At 39.1% G+C, this 18,902-nt stretch overlaps 1 protein-coding gene across 2 annotated transcripts in view; it reads right to left on the minus strand.

The window, feature by feature from the left end:
* Positions 1-16,296, minus strand: part of BTBD7 (BTB domain containing 7) — a 38,237-nt gene extending 21,941 nt beyond the window's left edge. The window contains exons 1-3 of one of the 2 annotated variants that reach the window (XM_017729026.1): positions 16,276-16,296; positions 15,621-15,806; positions 9,479-10,558 (exon numbers count right to left, since the gene is read on the minus strand). In XM_017729026.1, coding sequence (XP_017584515.1) covers positions 9,479-10,558; positions 15,621-15,702 — 1,162 coding nt within the window. In that variant the 5' untranslated portion in view covers positions 15,703-15,806; positions 16,276-16,296. Of the gene's footprint in view, positions 1-9,478; positions 10,559-15,620; positions 15,807-16,275 lie in introns of those variants that run through there. The other variant, XM_008629720.2, reaches the window with a different exon arrangement.
* Positions 16,297-18,902: the final 2,606 nt, after the last annotated feature.

Raw genomic sequence — 18,902 nt, forward strand, 5'->3', positions numbered from 1 at the left:
ACTCATTCTGAGCTGAAGCCCTTCCCTCTAAACTTGTGCACATCAGTGGAGCCAAGGAAAAAAAAAGCAGTAAGAATTCATCTTAACACTGAACTGAAATCTAGAAGCTATTAAATGTTTATTAAGTTTGTCACATTAGGAGAGACCACGCTGGCAATCACAGGAACCACAGTTTTTGAATTTATTGGCAGGTAGAGAACAGTTCAGATGTACAGCCTGCAGCTAGTCTGGACTGCAACATGTTTGAAGTTCCAAACATGCCTGTCTCATCCATTCATGTGCATCCTTGCTGCTCTAACCAAGATTCTCAAAGGAAGAGAAAGAAAAAAGGAAGATATCATTTGTCCAGCTTCTTTCCCACATCTTATAGACCCAGAGCTGCAAATATACCCTGTACTTGGTAAGGATTCCTTAGAGGGTAGCCCATGCTCACAGGCTGTGGGAGCAGTCATAGAAGCTAAACTCGCACAGTGCTATTAAACTAGATTTTCTCCTTCTTACACACCACATGTCCCCTGTCTCTTCTTCATGCTGGTGCTTGGCGGCCACTCATGAGCTAGCCAACTAATTTCCATCAATCCTGCTTCCAGCAACATCAAGTTCACAATAGCCCAAACCCTACAGAGAGCACAGAGAACATAAACAAGGAGACTACTGCAGGAGGAAGGGCAGCACTACCAATCAATCAGTGTCAGATACAAGTGAGCTCATACACTTGAGAGACATGGCAATTGGAATTTATGTTCTCCATGGCAGTACAAAAACAGTACGAGCAAGTAATGAGACTTACATAGTACAAACAGGAACTACCTTTTTAACTAGTTATCACAGAAGCAGCAACTCCAACAACCTCTACCTTCCTCTAACTGTACTGTGAACAAGGATCTTGTTCAACTTCCACCTTTTGGATGCAGGCATTTTCCCAGTCTATTAACGTTTATTGCCTCCTGGCAGCACTGTACTCTCCGTCTTCATGGAATGCTACAGGTTCCTAGCTTTTCAACATTTTAGTGCTTTTCTATCTCCTCCTGAAACTATTTTTAAAAAGTATCTTTAAAAGCAGATTAAGTTAATTGATAACTGATGCCAAGGCTGGAATTTGCAGGTGCACTGTTTCCCACATCTTAGACCTCTGAAGCAGACATTCTGGTTAGTGAAGGTGTAAAACTATGTGAATGTTTTGCAGAAGAGAAAACAAGACCTAAATAGCACTGCAGATAACGAAGTACTCAATGGGCCACTGCTGAAGTCTATGGCCAAATGTGTGATGTTTTTTGAGCTATTTTTAATCCCTCTGCTGATTTTTCCAAGCATAAAAATTTAAAACATGCATGTAAAGCCATCCTTGAAAGGCTGGATTCAAAGTACATCTATTATGGCATTGTTAATGTATAAAGCATTATAGTTTGCTTTATTCAAATACAAAGCTCATGACTTCATAGCAATTCAATTAACTGTTAAAGCAAAAATAAAATATTATCTGAAGGTAAGGTCAAGGCAGCATTTTGTGCTACTCTTAACCATTCTTCTTCAGTGAAAAGTCTTGAATCATGTCAAATCCAATACAATATATTATTCAGTTATTTGAAATAATTAGAGAGCAGACAAAAACTATGCAACTTGCATTATTTAAAAATAATTTAATTAACGATACAGTTATAAAGCTGTTAAACCTTCTAAGATATTAACAGCTGGATTTTTTAAGTTGTAAGTTTAGCCAGAAAAACAAGGTAATCATTACATGTTTAAAGCAATCAATATTGGTGGAACAAGCTCTCTAATGTTTTCTCTCCCAAAGGTGAAAATGAATTTACTGTTCTGCTCCTGCCACAGGTAAAATGCATGAATTTAGGAAGCCTGAAATTTGCACCCATGTGCATCCTAATCTTTAGCTTCTTGCAGCCATTCAGTTGGTAACTGCCCTTGGTTGGCTTCAGCATTCCTTGAGCAGCACATCAGCAGCACCAGCAGACAGCAAAGCTGATCCAGCCTAAACAGAAAACCACCATGGGTCAGAAACACAACGTGCGAACTCAACCATAACAAACCAGAGGGAGAACTTCATATGGGAACAACAGAGAGCTGAGGGAGGAAGAGCTGATGTTTAGAGTGACCACCACCAACCACCACCAGTCAGCATTTAAGCCACGTACTTCCTAGAACCTGGTGGCTGAAAGAAAAACCTGAAAACAGTGACCAGCACTGTTTCTCTATAAATTATGACATTGCAAACAAATTGTATGTGCTCTGCTGCAGAACTCAGTCAAATTCTTTATCCTTGCATATAACCTTGGAATGCAACTGCTATACTGGAAGATCCTTTCCAGTCTTCATAATATAAAACCTAAGCAATAGTTTCAGGCTTGAGTGCAAGTGAATCATTACAAGGAGACAACAGGTCAGATGAGCTTCTACAGGTACACTGGTGATAAAATGAAGACTAGGGAAAATGTGAGCCCTTTTCAGAAGGGAACAGAAGACTCAGTTAACTGGAACATGGAGGAGGCTGAGGTGTTAACAACTTTTTTACCTCATCTTCACCAATAGGTGTTCCAGCCACACCACCCCAGTCACAGAAGGCAAAAGCAGGGGGAGAATGAAGAACTGCCCACTGTAGAAGAAGATCAGGTTCAAGACCATCTAAAGAACCTGAAGATGCACAGGTCCATGGGAGCTGAGGGAACTGGTGGATGAGGTGGTTAAACTACTATACATCATATCTGAGAAGTTGTAGCAGTCCAGTGAAGTTCCCACTGACTGAAAAAGGGAAACATAACCCTCATTTTTATAGAAAAAAGGAAAACTCAGGGAACTACAGGCCAGTCAGTCTCACTTCTGTGCAAGGCAAGATCATGGAGCAAATCCTTCTGGAAAAAAACACCACCAAGCTGTGTGGTGCAGTCAATATGCTGGAGGGATGGGATGCCACCCAGAAGTGCCTTGACAGGCTTGAGAAGTTGGCCTCTGTGAACCTCATGAAGTTCATCAAGGCCAAGTGCAAGGTCCTACATGTGGGCTGGGGCAATACCAAGCACAAATATAGGCTGGGTGGAAAATGGATTGAGAGCAGCCCTGAGGAGAAGGGCTTGGGGGTCTTGGTGGATGAGAAGCTCAACATGACCCAGCAACTCAGCCAAGAGACTTTATAGCACCTATATACCTAAAGGGGCTCAAGGAAGCTGGAGAGAGACTATTTACAAGGGCATGTAGGGATAATGACATGGGAGAATGACTTCAAACTCAAAGAGGGCAGGTTTAGATTAGGTAGAAATTCTTTACCGTGAGGGCAATGAGGCACTGGAACAGGCTGCCCAGAGAAGCTGTGGATGCCTCATCCCCAGAAGTGTTCAAGACGAGGCTGGATGGGGCTTTGAGAAACCTGGTCTTGTGAAAGGCACCTGTCTACAGCAAGGAAGCTGGAAAAAGATGATCTTTAAAGCCCCTTCCAACCCAAACCATTCTTTGATTCTATGACTTAAATTAATAGTTACTTAATCATACACAATTTATTTCAAAACTCCTTTGAGCATTCCTACTGCACTGATATGTAACTGACACACTTGCACTAATCTCCCAATACATTTATGTGTATTTAATACTGCTACTGTGGGATTCCTGGCATTTCAGTCCTCCTATGATCAAGAGTACTTTTGATGTCAAGCAGTATCTGCTTCTAGATCAAAGGCTTTGCTACTCAATATGGCTTTAAATAAAGCTTCTAAGTTCTTATAGTTGTCAAGAGTAAATGCAACACCTAAAATAAAAGCAAAGGAAAACAAAAAGTCTGAATTTGAGTTAGTTTTTGTCAGTCTTTAGAAAACTTTTTTGCATCAGTTGACAGAAAAGGTTCTCAGGCAAAACTACTTCATAAGGTCCCAGTATCTAAAAGCCTATCACAGAAAAACATTCTGTACCACAGCCTCAGTGGGACTATCCATGACAGTAGGCAACAAGGCCAAGATGCAATAGAGGATTCACATATGTAATACAGCTATCTAATAAAACTAATATGCCTGAAGTCAAACTTCCCTGCAACAGCAGGGCAGTACAGTAAGACTGGAAGTGGGGATTATTTTAACAACGTGTGATGAACAGGACTAGGGAACTGATCTGGTGTTAGTAACTGTGCTACAGAAGAGCAAGGGATAAGTGATATTAAACCAAATCTTTGTGAGTCAATGTGTTAAAATGATTGCACCAGTACAGTTGACAGAGAGAAGCAAGGTAGCATGAAGACAGAAAAACTGCAGCAGACGACAGAAACAGGCAGCCAGAGCACAGAAATGTTCCACTAAGGGATGTGCTCCAACCTCCTGGAAAGGGCTCTAATCCTCACAGCCCTCTGTGAAAGCCCTGAAGAGCTTTGCTTTTGATAGTAACAACTACCAGAGCACCTCTAAGAGCAGTGTCAGTCCTATTAGGCAACAAATGGGTTTCAGTATGATCAGCTCTATTATCCACATATATATATATCACGACCAGATATGCTTGCTGATTAGTGCATTTACTCAAGTAAGTTCATTCAAAGACCCATTTCAGTTTCTCTTGTAAGGTAAGTGGCAATCCTCAGCTGAAACAAATCAAGATGAAGGCAGAGGAAATTCTAGATAAAGGTTGCCCTGCTTTACTTGGACAGTAAAGATTCATTGCATATGCTATCACTGTCTTCATCATGGGGAAACTATCTATTAAATTACCATAGTCAGAAAAAGGAGTATCACGGTGTTAGGAATGGGAAAATTTCCATGGAAATAGTCAAAGCTGAATCATCTGCTGCAACTGAAGAAAAATTACAACATGTGGATATTTAGAAAGGTCCCTGAAGACAAATCAAACTAAAATCTGTTGAAAATAAAAACAGCTGATCAGAAGCTTTAAAATACACCACTTCACTTGACGCTCAGTTACAAACACCCAGGCAAAACTGAGTACAAGTGAGAAAAACGAATTGGAAAGAGTATCCAGACTCAACATAATAAGCCCAAAATATTTTCCAGGAAACCAAGGAGACAAGCATTAGCAAGTTTGCAATTGGCTAGCAGGAGTGAACTGAAACAAAAAACTTTAGATGAGGGTGTGGAAATCTAGAGAAGAAACTTAAGACATCAGCTACTGAGAAAGCCAGCTGATGGAATCAGTCAGTACTTGGGCAGAACTGGACACCTGCTGCACCACAGAGTGGAAAAACACTGTCAGAGGTCCAAGCTAAGAGATTTCAGGAGAACTGCCTGCTCCAACACCTACACAATGCTGTCTCTTCCTGCATCACTCTGTATAACATCTAGAAGCCAGATGTTTGAGTGACAGCTTCCAGCATAGAAATCTGCTAGCTGTGAAATCAGGGAATGGGATAGACACTACTGAAATTAAGATCTCCCATCTTCCTCACGTTAAGTATTATAGTAAGCGAGGACAAGGTGCTACAATTAAGTCGGAAACAAGAATGGCGGTCACAACTAAAGCACATCTTTAAGTGATCTCAGTCATGTGCAGGCATATAGTTTTCCCTGCTCAAATAAGCTTTAATTTTGATTGTAAGACTATACCAGAGCAGTTCTTCCATGTCTGCAGAGTACCAAAGACCTAAACATGAACTCTGCAAATTAAGTATGAAATTATTAGATTCCGACTCCACTGGCATATACAGATCTACAGAGCGCTTACTACTTTCTCCTGTAGCTAGGGAATGCAGCACCAATTTGTAAAATCCTAATTAGGTGAAGTTAACATCTAGAATTTCAGTATCTGAAGAGGTGCCAAATCTACATTTTCTAGTATTTGATAATTTAATAGATTTCAACACTTGCTGATTTTACTGCATTTCTCCCCTATATATAACAACAGCTTCACCCCTCAACCTCACTACTTTTGTGGTCAGAAAGGGATTTACTACGGAAAGAAGAAAATCTCTAAACGTCACTACATCCCTCTACCTCCTCCCTATGACCATCTCCAAAACACTACAGCTCCAGTTCATCCAGAGGGCCACCTAGACCGAGCCTGCACTGCTGCACTCATTGGCTTCAGCCACCCAAGTGTGCTGCTAAGGTGCAAGCCCAGCGCAGCTCCTGCAGCTGCCTTTCTTTTACTCTCCTAGAGGTAGTACTAAGGGAATACTCCCAGGAAAAAGTAGAGATCTTGTTACCACTGACTCATGGAATATATATTCCAGAGCAGCATGCAGACCAGTAATGCACTCTGTAGTGCATTACTGAAAAGGGTGCCAGTTTAGGACATGCTGATCCAAACATGCTCAACTTAAAGAGAGCAGAAACAAACTCAGCACCAAATAAAACATCAGCTTGTTTTTCAGTATTTACTAACACTGAAAATAAAAGCCATTTTCCTATCTATAACTAACTTTCTCTTTGAAGATCTCTATCTGTCAATGCTTTTCTGCGTTGATATAACCGACACCGCTTCCTCAGAGCGCTTCCAGACCACGGTTGTTCAAATTTAGTTTCCAATCTGAGTAAAAGAATTGCACCCTTTTCATTTATGAAACAGTGCATAATTATTCGGTGTCTCACTGAGGGTTTCATTCACCATTTAATTCTCTCATTAGTATTCCCTGAGCATGTGAAATCCTTTTAGCACTTGTATTTATGTGCACTCACCAAAACTGAGAAATTTCATCACCTCTTCAATTTCAACCCATTTTCCTTTTTTGCTTTCAGCTGATCCAGAGAGTTATTCTCAAGTACTATTAGCTTGTGCATATCATACAGAAATTAACTGAATACCACAGTTCAACTGTGGTAAAACTTCTTGCCCCTTCTGAAACATTAAGTTTCTAGGTGTACTGAGAGGGAAACAACAAAGGTAAGAAAGGTGCAGATAGACAAGAGAGGATCTGAAAGGACTGCCATGATGATGATCAAAGTGCTGGAGAACCTAGCCTACGAGGAAAGACTGAAGGAAGTTAGGTCTCTTCTCCCTGGTGAACAGAAGGCTCAGGGGACCTTGTCGCAGTATTCCCAGTCAGTATTCTTGTCACAGTACCTTTAGGTACTGTAGGGCAGCTATAAAAAGGACAGAGGTTCTCTTCTCACAAGAAGCCACGTGAAGATGACAAGGGGCAACAGGTATAAGTTGCACTGGTAGACATCTCAACACAAGATGTTTTTGCAACGAGAATCATTCACCAGGACAACCTCCCCAGGAACACAGAACAGTCCCCATCACTGGTGGTTTTCAAGAAGTGATTGGACAGAATGCTAGATAATCTCACCTAGGCTCCCTTTCTCACTTGGATAGATGGGACCATATGATCTTTGGAAGCCCCTTCTAACCTGGGCTGCTCTATAATTGGATGATTCTGAGCCTAAGAACAGCCCAATTGCATCCTGTAGCATGTTGCCTCAGAAAACACATCCCCTTTGATTTGTGCCAGTTTTATTGCAGCACAATTATTTCAACTTTCAGCATAATCTGAAAATTAGTTTCCTAATGGCAAACTCTGCATGAGCTACAGTAGTTCTATTAGTTTCACATACTCTTATCACTCTCAGTTTCATGTAACTATTAGGAGAACCCATTAAAAATATGATCTCTTCCTGCAGTGCTTATAACTGCTCTTTCCCATCCACTCTCTATCAAGTTTCCTATTTTAGTTAGAACTACTTTATAGCTTATAATAGGTTTCAATCTTGTCAAATTTAATTTGACATCCAGATCTACTGTAAAAAGCTACTTTTGTTAAAAAAATTAAACCAGCTTAAACAAATTATGTTGCTGATATACCAGTGAGTTCCATTTTCCCTTTCTCAGCTCAAAAGCAAAATTCATATCCCGCATCAGCAAGGCCTGAAGCAATTCCCATACTTCATTATGTATAATATGGCCACTAAATAGCTCAAACATCAACAGACAAAACTGCAGGCAAAGCTCCTGCCACCACAAGAAGTACCATTAGTTCACTGATCAGTGACACCTTACCTGAGATTGCAATAATTCAGGTCAGGAGTTGTATGTTACTAAGATTTGAGTGATCTTTGAGAATAATGGAAGTAGTAAAACTTTCTAAACTTTATGTCTCAAAATACTGACTGACCCTGCCTTCAGGTCTGTACATACAGATATTAAAGACCTAAGACTAGTGCAATTAAGCTGTTTAAATTTACCTTCCAACAGCAAGATTGCAGAGTTGGTGTCTGACATGAACTACAAAAACAATCATTTAAGTTTACAGCCTTGTTAATATATAGGGACACTTCCTAACACGGCTGAGTATTTCCTCCTCTCAACAAGGATCTCTCCTATCTTCTCCTGGTAGTTTACACCCAAAAATGGATTACAGAAAGCAGATAAGCATTAGAAATATCAAGACCAGTTATACATATTTGATCTAAATCACAATCTTCTACAATGATGCACCATATAACTAAATCTCTTGCACGGCATTTCTTCTGTCCCTAGAAAACAGAAGCATTATTGACAACTTACAGATGGAAAACAAATTCCATTTCTAAAGGAGCTGCCAGCCACAGATAGCTGACAATAAGCTACTTACTGTTGTAAAGTATTTGAACCTTGATAGTATGCCCCAGCCAAACCATTTTTAGTTATTTTTACCAGAGCCCTCAGAGAGTGAGCAGGCTGGAGGTACCCTCACCAGCTTCACCTGGCCTTCCACCTTCAGCTGCAGCGCATCAGCCCCAAGAGGGTTTTTAAGCTCCAGTCTGAAGGTTCGAGGGGAGAGGTGGGCCAGGTTTATATCTGTTCCCTGTCCTTCACTGTCTTGTTGTTTGCATTTCCTGGACTAACTTGGCTGCTGATCACTGGATGGGCTTTGTTGCTGTCATCATCTTAATGCTGCTTGCCTGGATCAGGAGCCCCACCTGTTAGAGCCCTCAGGAATTCATCAAGGACTGAAAGGTAAACTGTGCTAAACTGGAAAATAATCGGGAAAGAAGAAGCTGAAAAACTAAATACCAAGACAGCAAGGAGGAGATAAAAAAGGACTGTGCTGCACTTGATTAAAACCAATCATATTATCAGGAAAAGCACGTGCAGAGCTCATGGACAGAATAGAGAAACCAATCGAGCAATGGGAGATCTCTTGCACAGCAATTGCAAAATGTATACGTACTGTATTATGTAAGTAGTGTAAAATGTGTAAGTAGAGTAGTATGTAAAAGTAGGTAGAATGTAGAAGTAAGTAAAATGTGTAAGTACTGTGTTATGTAGACGTTGTAAGAAAATGTATAACTAGAGTGATATGTATAAGTACTATAATCTAAGCAAGTGAAACGTGTAAGTAGGTAGAATGTATAAGTAAGCAAAGTGTATGAGTAATGTATTATGTCAAAGTTGTGAGATGTGTGAACACAGGGGTATTTTAAACAGTAAGATCCTTCTGCGTAATCATACTGATTCATTGATCAGAAGGCACGAGTTCCTGCAACTTACACTGCAAAATTGCTAAAACTTGTTCTAATAAGGTCATATACTCTACAGCGAGGGCAGTAGTACGTACCTTGCGCAAGCATGTTGAACTCCAAGAACAGTGCTATATGATAAAGCTCCATAGCTTCTTCAGCCCTAGTCATGTTTAGTTTTCCTGCTACAAGAGCCTGAACTTCACTTAAACTGCCCACTGAAGGACTGGAGTGCAAAACGGAGAGGTCCACCACATCTGTATACATACAGTTCAAAATGACCTTAGCGTATTTTTTTGGTATGATAGATTCATCCAATATAATTCTAGTTGGAGTTCGTAGAGTTCGGTCTGTGATTTCTTCACCTGTTCGTATCCTCCTCTGCAGCAAGTGACGGAAAAAGGGAGATCGTGATGAAATAATAGCTTTGTGAGCTCTGAGCTCTTCATCTAGACAGTTCTGACTTCCACCAAAAGTTTCAACTAAGTCAGAGTTGGATGAAAAGCTAAGAACCACATCGTAGTAGCACATATAATCAAACAGTGCGCGCATGTCAACATCTAAGGAATTTGGTGTTCCAAATTCTTCACTAAGCTGCACAAGAATATCAACATTTTGGAATCTTGAATCCTCCATTCCAAACTCGCCCGTATAAAGGTAGTGTAACAAAGCAGAAAACATAGGCATATCTATGCCAGCTGTGTTAATATCCATTATTATTTCTGCCCCATACTCTGGTGAGGAAGAAAGCAGCGTCTTAAAAAATGGACATCTGGCCGCCAATATCGCACGATGCACAGGAAAACAAGTTTCTTGAAATATTAAGTCTACATCAGTACAATATTTGTATTGATAAAGTTCAGCCATGTCTTTTTGTAGCGTCTTGGCTTCTGGTCTTGCCAAATTAGCTTGTAGATAAAGTTCCTTTAAGGCTGACGTTCCTTCGTATTCTTCTACTAATGCATTAACATCTCTGACATCCCAGCCTGAGAGGAGCTCGCGCATCTGCTTGGCATGGTCAGCAGATCGGCTCGATTTCCGACGCTTAATGAATTTCTTTTTGAGGGTGGCAAGGCCAGAGGTTTTCTTTTTCTTGTCTTGAGGTTTCTCATGGCCATGGTCAAGGCTATACAGCTTTGATTCACAGCCAAAACCTTGATGAGAGTAGGAGGATGTCCCTAAAAGCAAAAGGAGAATTGAACACATTTATTCTTTAAATTTAAAAGGAAGGTCCATAAAACCTAAATGCTCCATCAATGATACTGCAAGTTACACAGTTATTCCTTCTCCTCACATCAGATAATACGGTAACTGAAAACCTGACTGAAGCCTTTTCTGGCGATTAAGAACAAAGCCTTTTATTTGCATCTACAAAGCTCATAGTTTGCTGGATTTCGGGATGTTTTGGGGTATGGTTTTCTTTTGTTTGGTTGGGTTTTTTTAAAATATATTCAATTTTAAGAACTCAGTGGTGCCAGTTGATGTAGCTCTATAGCATATGGTACACTTATCTAAGCAGGAAGAGAGTACTGCAGTTGTAACATTGAAAGTGTAATTGTATTAACTTTTTAAATCCTAATATGTCAGTGAAATACTAGCAATCCCCCCTTCAAAGTGTTTTTCAAATTCTGTTCTAGCATTAAGCGTCATTAAAACAATAGAAGCATACCTGGCATCAGACAGTCCTAGTCACAAGAATAAAAAGCAAGAGAACACAGTACACCAAAACACTCAGGGAAACTGAGGACAATTAATTATTTTCAGTGCAAATTTAGAAAGAAAAGTAAAAATCCTGTCATCTGATAATCAAGTAATGCCAAAGTCAAACACATAAAATGGGCTCCTTTCCACAGAACTACAAATACTAATTTGTGCATACACACCATCAAAAAGAATATGGAGAAAGTCATACTGTATTATTAAAGATTTCCTTTGAACAGAGCATTATACAATTGAAGTATACATATAATTATTTTTCTCCTCAAAAATAATTTATAGGGAAATTATACTATGAACTAACACTGATTGCAATTCAGTGAGGAAAAAAAGGAATTAGAGTCTGCATTTTGACGAGTAATGGAAAACCTAAGTAGTGTTTTAGAGAAAAAAAAGGAGTTAAAAAACCATAGCTTTAATGTGAGAGTCATGTTTCTGTTTAACGGTTATTTTCTAATTTAAGTTTATTTACAGGGCTTTCACTCTAAGCCAGATGGTGAAGAACCTCAGACATGACAAGAAAAGAGAAAAGGAAGTACACAAACCCAACTCCCACTTCTGGACCAAAAAAGAATGAGAAGAAAACATTTGCAAGTGCTACACATATCAATAACAATCACAGGTTCATCTGAAATAGTGTTTGTCCATTTTCTGTCACAAACAGTTAACATGTTTCCATTAGCATACTTGTGGAGCTTCACTACTTGTTGCCATTTTTTTTAATCTTTCAAAGCCCATTCAAGAACCAGAGCTTTTGGGGCCTTTTACAACTTGTTCTATCACTGCAATCTCACAGCTCCACCTGTTTCAGGGTGATTCACTGTGATGCTCTTTTGATAGTGATGTTATGGGCCAGTCTGTCAAAACACACTGCTTTCAGTTGCCACGTGATTTCAAGTATTTCTTGAACTTTGAAAGACACTGGAGTAATTCAAAGCTGTATTTGAGACTAAGGCAGCTGTAGCAATCTAACAGTTCTGTAAATTGTTTTATTGTTTAAGTCTCAATAACTAAACTTACACAGTGGTTTTTATGTCAAGCTAATTAAAACTCCCACAAATCACGCAATGCAGTGGTTTTATGATTCTTCTATTAGTGAAAACTCTGAGAAGGAACTTTGCTTTATTTGAGGAAAGACATCTAACCTTTTTATCCAAGTTTAAAATTTGCTTGATCAGGCAACATGTTATTAATCATGTTGAAATTTCAAGAAGTGAAAAGAATACAAATTTAAATGAAAAGAACAGGAGTAACTCAAGAAAACTTCAACAAAGACGTTGTGCTGCAAAATTTACCACAAAAATTCCTTCCACATGCTATACTAGATATGACAAGGGAAAAGCAGAGATTTAGCCTCCTGCTGACAGAGACAAGCGTAGAATTTCTGCTTCATTTGAAATTTTCCTTTTTACAATAAAAGTAAAACTACACTTTGGTCCCCCTATAATGACAGATTCTGTTTCCAGAGAACATGCCAGCTCATTTCTACTTGAGGTACATTGGATTCTAATGGCAAATTTGAGTGCAGAACATTCTCTAACATTCCACTAAAGAAAAACTAGGACACCGCAAGTCTCAATTTCTTTCTTCCCTGAAGGCTGCTGTGAGGTATTACTTGCACATGAATCACCACAAAATACTAAAATGCCATTCAAACCTTTGTGTACCCTGAGCTACTTGCAAGATTTAACTTTGGAAGTACTGCAAACGGTTCTATTAACCATTACAAACAGATAAAGAACTGCTACAAAAGTATCACCACACAACTGCTTTTTGTAAGAAATAGAGATGCACCATCATAGCCTCTCTGGGTTCCCAACAGCCGGTGGCTCCATATCCCTCAAAGAAAGAATCTGGAAGAGAACATTTTTGGGCTGCCTGCATTCCTTCATAAGGCAGCAGCATTAAAAGTAGGAAAAAAATAAATTATTCCCCAGCACTACACTAAAAGACACCAATCTATTAAATGCTGTTCAAAAGCAATCGCTATTTCATGCCCCTAGACCATACCCAGCTTTGGACAGACAAATATTTACAGAATCAGATGACTGCCAAGAGGAGCTACTTGGGAACTTGACAATGAAAAATGGGATCTGTTTAGTCCCTTGCATGCCCACATATTTTAATATCTAATTATAGAGCTCTACTTAAAAAAGCAAACATCTTGAACAGATGCACCACCCTAAGAAATGGCATGAAATCCTCCTCCTGAATGCTGCAGACAAAACACCAAGGAGATGACTAGTTAAGCTTTTGCTAAAACAAAAGTATTATTTTCCAGTAAGTGCACTACACTATTTTGAACTGATTTGTCTCCTCTTCATAAACTATAAGCAAACTAGGATGAAGTCAACTAACAATAAGAGCTCATACCATGAAACTACTGTGCTTTGCCATACCAGTTCTCAGACCTTAGCATTCATCCTACAGTTAGCAGGAAAGATGGTGCAGGGCTTTAATGGTAAAGTAGCATGTCTAAAACAAACCCATAGGCCTGAATCCAGTTTCCAGGAATAAGGCAACTAATACATATTATGATGCAGCTATGATAACTCTATCCCCCAATTCTGCTTCGGGGCAGTAAATAGATCTAACGCCATCTACATTAAAAAAACCCCCTACAAGACCATAAAAAACAGACAATTCCCCCCCAAGCAAAGGAATAAAACCCCACAACACCCAAGCCCCCATACACGTAAAAGCTGATACAACATTAAAACATCATTATTCTGACAAGTGATGAAAACCTCAGCTATCAATTTTAGGATACATCTATTTTCTACTGAGACAGCTACAAAAACCAACCATGCAAACAAAAATCAAAATGAGAAAGAGCCAAACACCACAAAGTGGGAAGAAGAGATGTACACGTTGGGATGTAGATAGCACACTCACAGAACCCCATAGTATCAGGAGATTTCAGCAAGAATTTTACCCAGAACACTCATCTGCCTTTCCTAAGGTGAGACAAGCACATGCTTTTAGGCTTTCCTCAAAAAGAGCCTCAGCCACAATTTCCCATAGGTAACAGGGGTCAGTAAATTTATTGTGACATACTATATAATGGGTTTCTATTTTGAGTTTAATAATGAAGAGCATCAACTAAACCTTCCACATATCATGTAGAAAGTTTCTTGGGAATTTAATGAAGCCTTTGGAATTCTCTTCAAATCTGCTCAAAAGGTGTTTCAGCCTGCAAATCTGCCTGTTTCAAGGCCTCTAAGGGTTTCTCTTCACTCAATACAGTGGCAGATTAAAAAACACCATGACATGTAAGAAAAGCATTTTAGCTGCATTTTAGAAAGCATACATGCAAACTGGAGCAAATCTTCTACTAGTTAGCTATGATACACTGAAAATATTTAAACCCTCAGGGGAAACTTTACAGCACAGATATCCATGATGTTAGGACTAAAAGTTCTTCCTTGACATGCTGTGACAGCACACATGGAATTTTTAGTCAAGAGCACACATCCTTAAATGCAACAGTTTGTGGTCTGTCCTCAGAGCTAGGAATGCCACAAAAGCTGAGAAAAAAGAGAAAATTTACAAAGCGAGTCAATTTTCCCTCTGCTAAGGATATCGTTCTGCTTTCAATGGTGATTAAAAAGAGAAGTAACACTGAGTATCAATAACTACTTACGTAGTGTTGCAAGCTGAGGCATAAAGGAGAAAAGCATTTATAAACTATTGATGTTATTTACTGCTAAGATCATTCTTCAGGCTGTCAGGGTTAGGTTTTTTTTAAGGAATATTTATATTCTCAGAGACTGCCTTCTTTCAGATTCATAACATAGATGTTTATTATTTATAGGGTGACAGTACTTAGATCTACACTGAGGTCTTTTTGTACTAGACTGAAAAACACATAAAGGTAATGCCTGCCCCAGTTATGACTGGGATGAGAAAATACTTTCTTAAGGGCACTTCAACACATGTCTCCAGCTAAGCAAGGTCCTGGCTTGTAAATAATACTGTTAGGACAGTAAGTAACTCCATTCCCCATTTACAGGCACACAAAAAGGAAGAGAAGCTGTCTTCAAGCCTGTTTATTACCTTAACAGGTTTATTACCAGAGATATCCCTTCTAGCAGTAAGGAGGTAATTGACTTGGACACAATGTCAATACTACAATGAATACTGATGATCAAGAGTTTCACATGCTCTGACACAGTTCCACAGAAATTCTGAGGAAGAGTATAAAACAGTACGAATATTAACAGAAAGCAACTGCTCTTGAACTGGGAAAACTAGCATGCATGGTTTAATGATAAAAAACTCAATTTATTTTATTTAAATAACCTGGCAAATGTTTACTTGCAAAAGGCAGATCAACTCATTGCATACACAGGCCAAACAGATGGACAGCACCAAATTTCATGCACGATTGAACTTGAACGGATTCAAACTGGTGACCTAGAAAATAGAAGCTCTACATAACATTTCTGCAAGCAAATCAAATCCAGTGCATACACAATCCACCACGCCATTTTTGTAAGTGACAAGATAACTGAAAGGAGTTACCTATGAATGTCTGTTGTGCCTGTGAATTTCCCCCTACCCTTGGGGAACACGAGTGAGGGTAGTTAGATGCATTAGCACCCATTTTCTTCAGTCACTCAGGCATTCCGCCTGCTGGCTCTTCAATGTATAATCCCATAATCCTTTATAAATCTTCAATCCCAGGTCCAGCATTCTGTTCCTCCATTTCTGAAGAACAAAAACGCCAATAAGTTACTTCATTATTTGTCACTGTTATGTGATTTAGATGAAATAAATTCAGCTTCCAGCACACAGTATTTTCATAAAATAAAACCGCAAACTTTCAAGATAGCTTATTATTTGAATGATTAAACCAAGGTCAGACACACTTTTTTCCCCCACAATAACCTGTAGTTTTCCAAACCATTCACAATTCATATGATAAATTGCAATATGCAACAGGATGGCTATCAAACTTTTAACTAAGAAATTTTCAAGGAGAAGTTGGTCTAGACTAGGTAGTCTCCTTTGACTATACCAAGAAAGACTTTTCATACATGTTTATACCTATTCCCACATTGTTAAAAAGTCCCAAACTGAATTATACTGATTGAGAAAGCTAAACAAGCCAGTCCTGTTGGAGGTTATACCATCATCACTGCTTTCAGCTGCATTTTTATTCATAACATTTACATACCTCTCATTCAGTACTGGTTTTCAAATTCAGACTTGAAAAGACCTAGAAGTATGTTTAAAATAGCAAAAATAAGGCATTTAAGGATTCATTGAATGTTTTTTGGGCATTTGAAAACATCTTAGAAATCAGTTCTGAGGTAATTTGAACAAGGATTCTTTGCTAACATACAACAAACATTCTAATTTATTCCAATATTAGCAGTGTTAAAATATTAATACAGAAAAATGGAAGTTACCACATGAAGAACTGCTACTGTCAACTGAACACCTGTGACCCCTTCCAAAACACAAACATGCATATAAAGAGTGATACAAAGGTGAAGCCTATACCAAGAATCCTTTAGATTCCCTTGAATGTTGTTAACACAGATTTGCTATATGCTTCCAAATTTTCTCCCTTTCTTGGTAGTCTCTGGCATGTTAAATTGGCCAGGAAAGTGACATGCAAGTGCATGTTTCAAGGAAACATGCAGTGCAGATCCTGTGGAGCAGAAAGTGAGAGAGAGGCCAGGAAGGAAAAGGCTGCAAATTGCTGTAGGCACAGAGGTGAGGGGAACAAGTGCTCCCGGATTTGAGTGCTGGCTACGCGAAGAGGAAGAGTAGGGAAGGGTTTGAAAACCTGGCTTTACAGATGTGGTTATCAGGCAGAATTGCTGCTCCAGCTTGTGCATATCCCCAGGGTGGCCTCACACAGCTGCAGCCTGCTGAGCACTAGTGGAATTCTGCTAGGGCAGGAGACACAACCATAAAACCACCACAGCTGCTTTCAAGCCAACTTGAGCCAACCTGCAAGCTTGTAAATGAGAAGAGGGAGCTCCCATGACCACCCTCCTTAGCGAGAAAGCCAGGTCATCTCAGCTGCATACAGTCTTGAACTTGCAGATCCAACTTGCTACACATCTGGAAACAAAGACAAAATACCCTCCTACAGGAATAGAAGTCTACTCGGGATGAAGATAGAACCAGAGCACACACAAAACAGGCAACATCACACCAATGAACATCAGCAAATCTCAGCAAACACAAGCTGCTGGATCAGTTCAGTCTTACCAATGCATGCGCTCATGTTCTGCCTTGTGCAGAAATAAGGAATTCAAAGATTACTGAACCCACATGGATGCAGATCTCTACTTCATTTATGAAAAACTTCACTGACTTAAGAAAAAACACTTAGAAAATAATTTCATTAAAATAGTGACACTCCAAGTGATTTCTGTATGCACCAAGAATACATTGCTTAAATGTGGTGTAGATTTCTAGATGGAATTAGTTACATCCAGGACAAACTTTGTGAAGGTAAGAGTCACCTTGAAGTTTGAATGCTAACTTGCTCACAGGTAAAGGCCAACAACCTGAGTAGATATCCCAACAACTTCCCTTTTCTCAGCTAAAATTGGACTTGGTTCATTTGGACTTGAGTCCTGGAATAATGCCATTGTTATTTCACTTTTCTCTTCTGCATTCAGTTGCGGTGTGATAACTTGTCTATTAGATGTCTACCAACAGTTTTCAGTTCTTCCTAACACAGGAAAGAGCCCAGGAGCTAAGTAAAAGAGGGAAGAAAAAAAAAGTGTTGGGCTTCTCTTTTTTCTTTATAAGTAAGCACTCAATATTTAGAACCAAGTCTCAGGTCTGAAGTTAATACCTTCCACCTCCTTCCACTTGGCAAAAAATATGCACCAAAAGATGGAAGGAATGCAATCAAGGAATATATGCAACTGTTCAATACCATTAGCAGTCAGTGCTTGAATTTGCAAACAAGGATTTAAATAACTGGAAAAGGAACATGATAAAAGATTCCTAAAATACACAATAGATAAAATTATTTTATTTGGAGGCTTACCACAATAACATTGTTACACACTAAGCCCAAGTGAGTATCATGCAGAACAAATTCACTCACTAAATTTAGAATATGTAACTTCCATGCACTGGTAAGTCATGTGTGTACAGGCTGATTTCTTGAGTATTTTGCATCTTGAATTCAAACATGTTGTAGTTCATAAAGCGTATTGGGCCCCATGGCTCAAAACTGACCACAGCTGTAGTTCCACTACTGTCCTTAACCTCATGTATCAACTGAAAGTACATTTCTTGTATTTTTAATACATCACCAAATTTTACGAGACAAATTTTAGACAACCCATGTTGCATTTCCCAAAAAATTAAGCTAGCACCAGTGATGAACTCTGTCCTGGAGGAAGCCCTGCCTTCTCCTCTTCATTCTCATAACTTTTCCTACCTTGTTTGTTCTGTCCCAAGTATTTTGTGAATCAGATAAATTTACCCAAATTAGAGCTAACCTAAACAAAAAGCTGAAACAGCATCAGTCACTCAATTTGTTTGTTAAGACATTAAATGAATACTTGCACTAGCACAGGTGGAAAAAGAAAGAACCTGAAAACAAGCAATAGAGTAGGATTGCATCTTTTGACAGCAAAGTGTACTTGAACCACTCATGGATTTGGATGCTTTTTTTTTTTGTTTGGTTTGTTATGTTAGTATCCACTTCAGCCTCTGTATTAAACCTAGCCTACCTGAACACCAGTTAGTTTAGCATATAACTAGCTGAGTCTAGCCAATACATCTCAGCTACTGCAAAAATGCCAAGTCAGGAATGCTCCTTCT

Source organism: Corvus brachyrhynchos, unplaced genomic scaffold, assembly GCF_000691975.1.
Source record: "Corvus brachyrhynchos isolate BGI_N302 unplaced genomic scaffold, ASM69197v1 scaffold1, whole genome shotgun sequence".
Lineage (NCBI taxonomy): Eukaryota > Metazoa > Chordata > Aves > Passeriformes > Corvidae > Corvus > Corvus brachyrhynchos.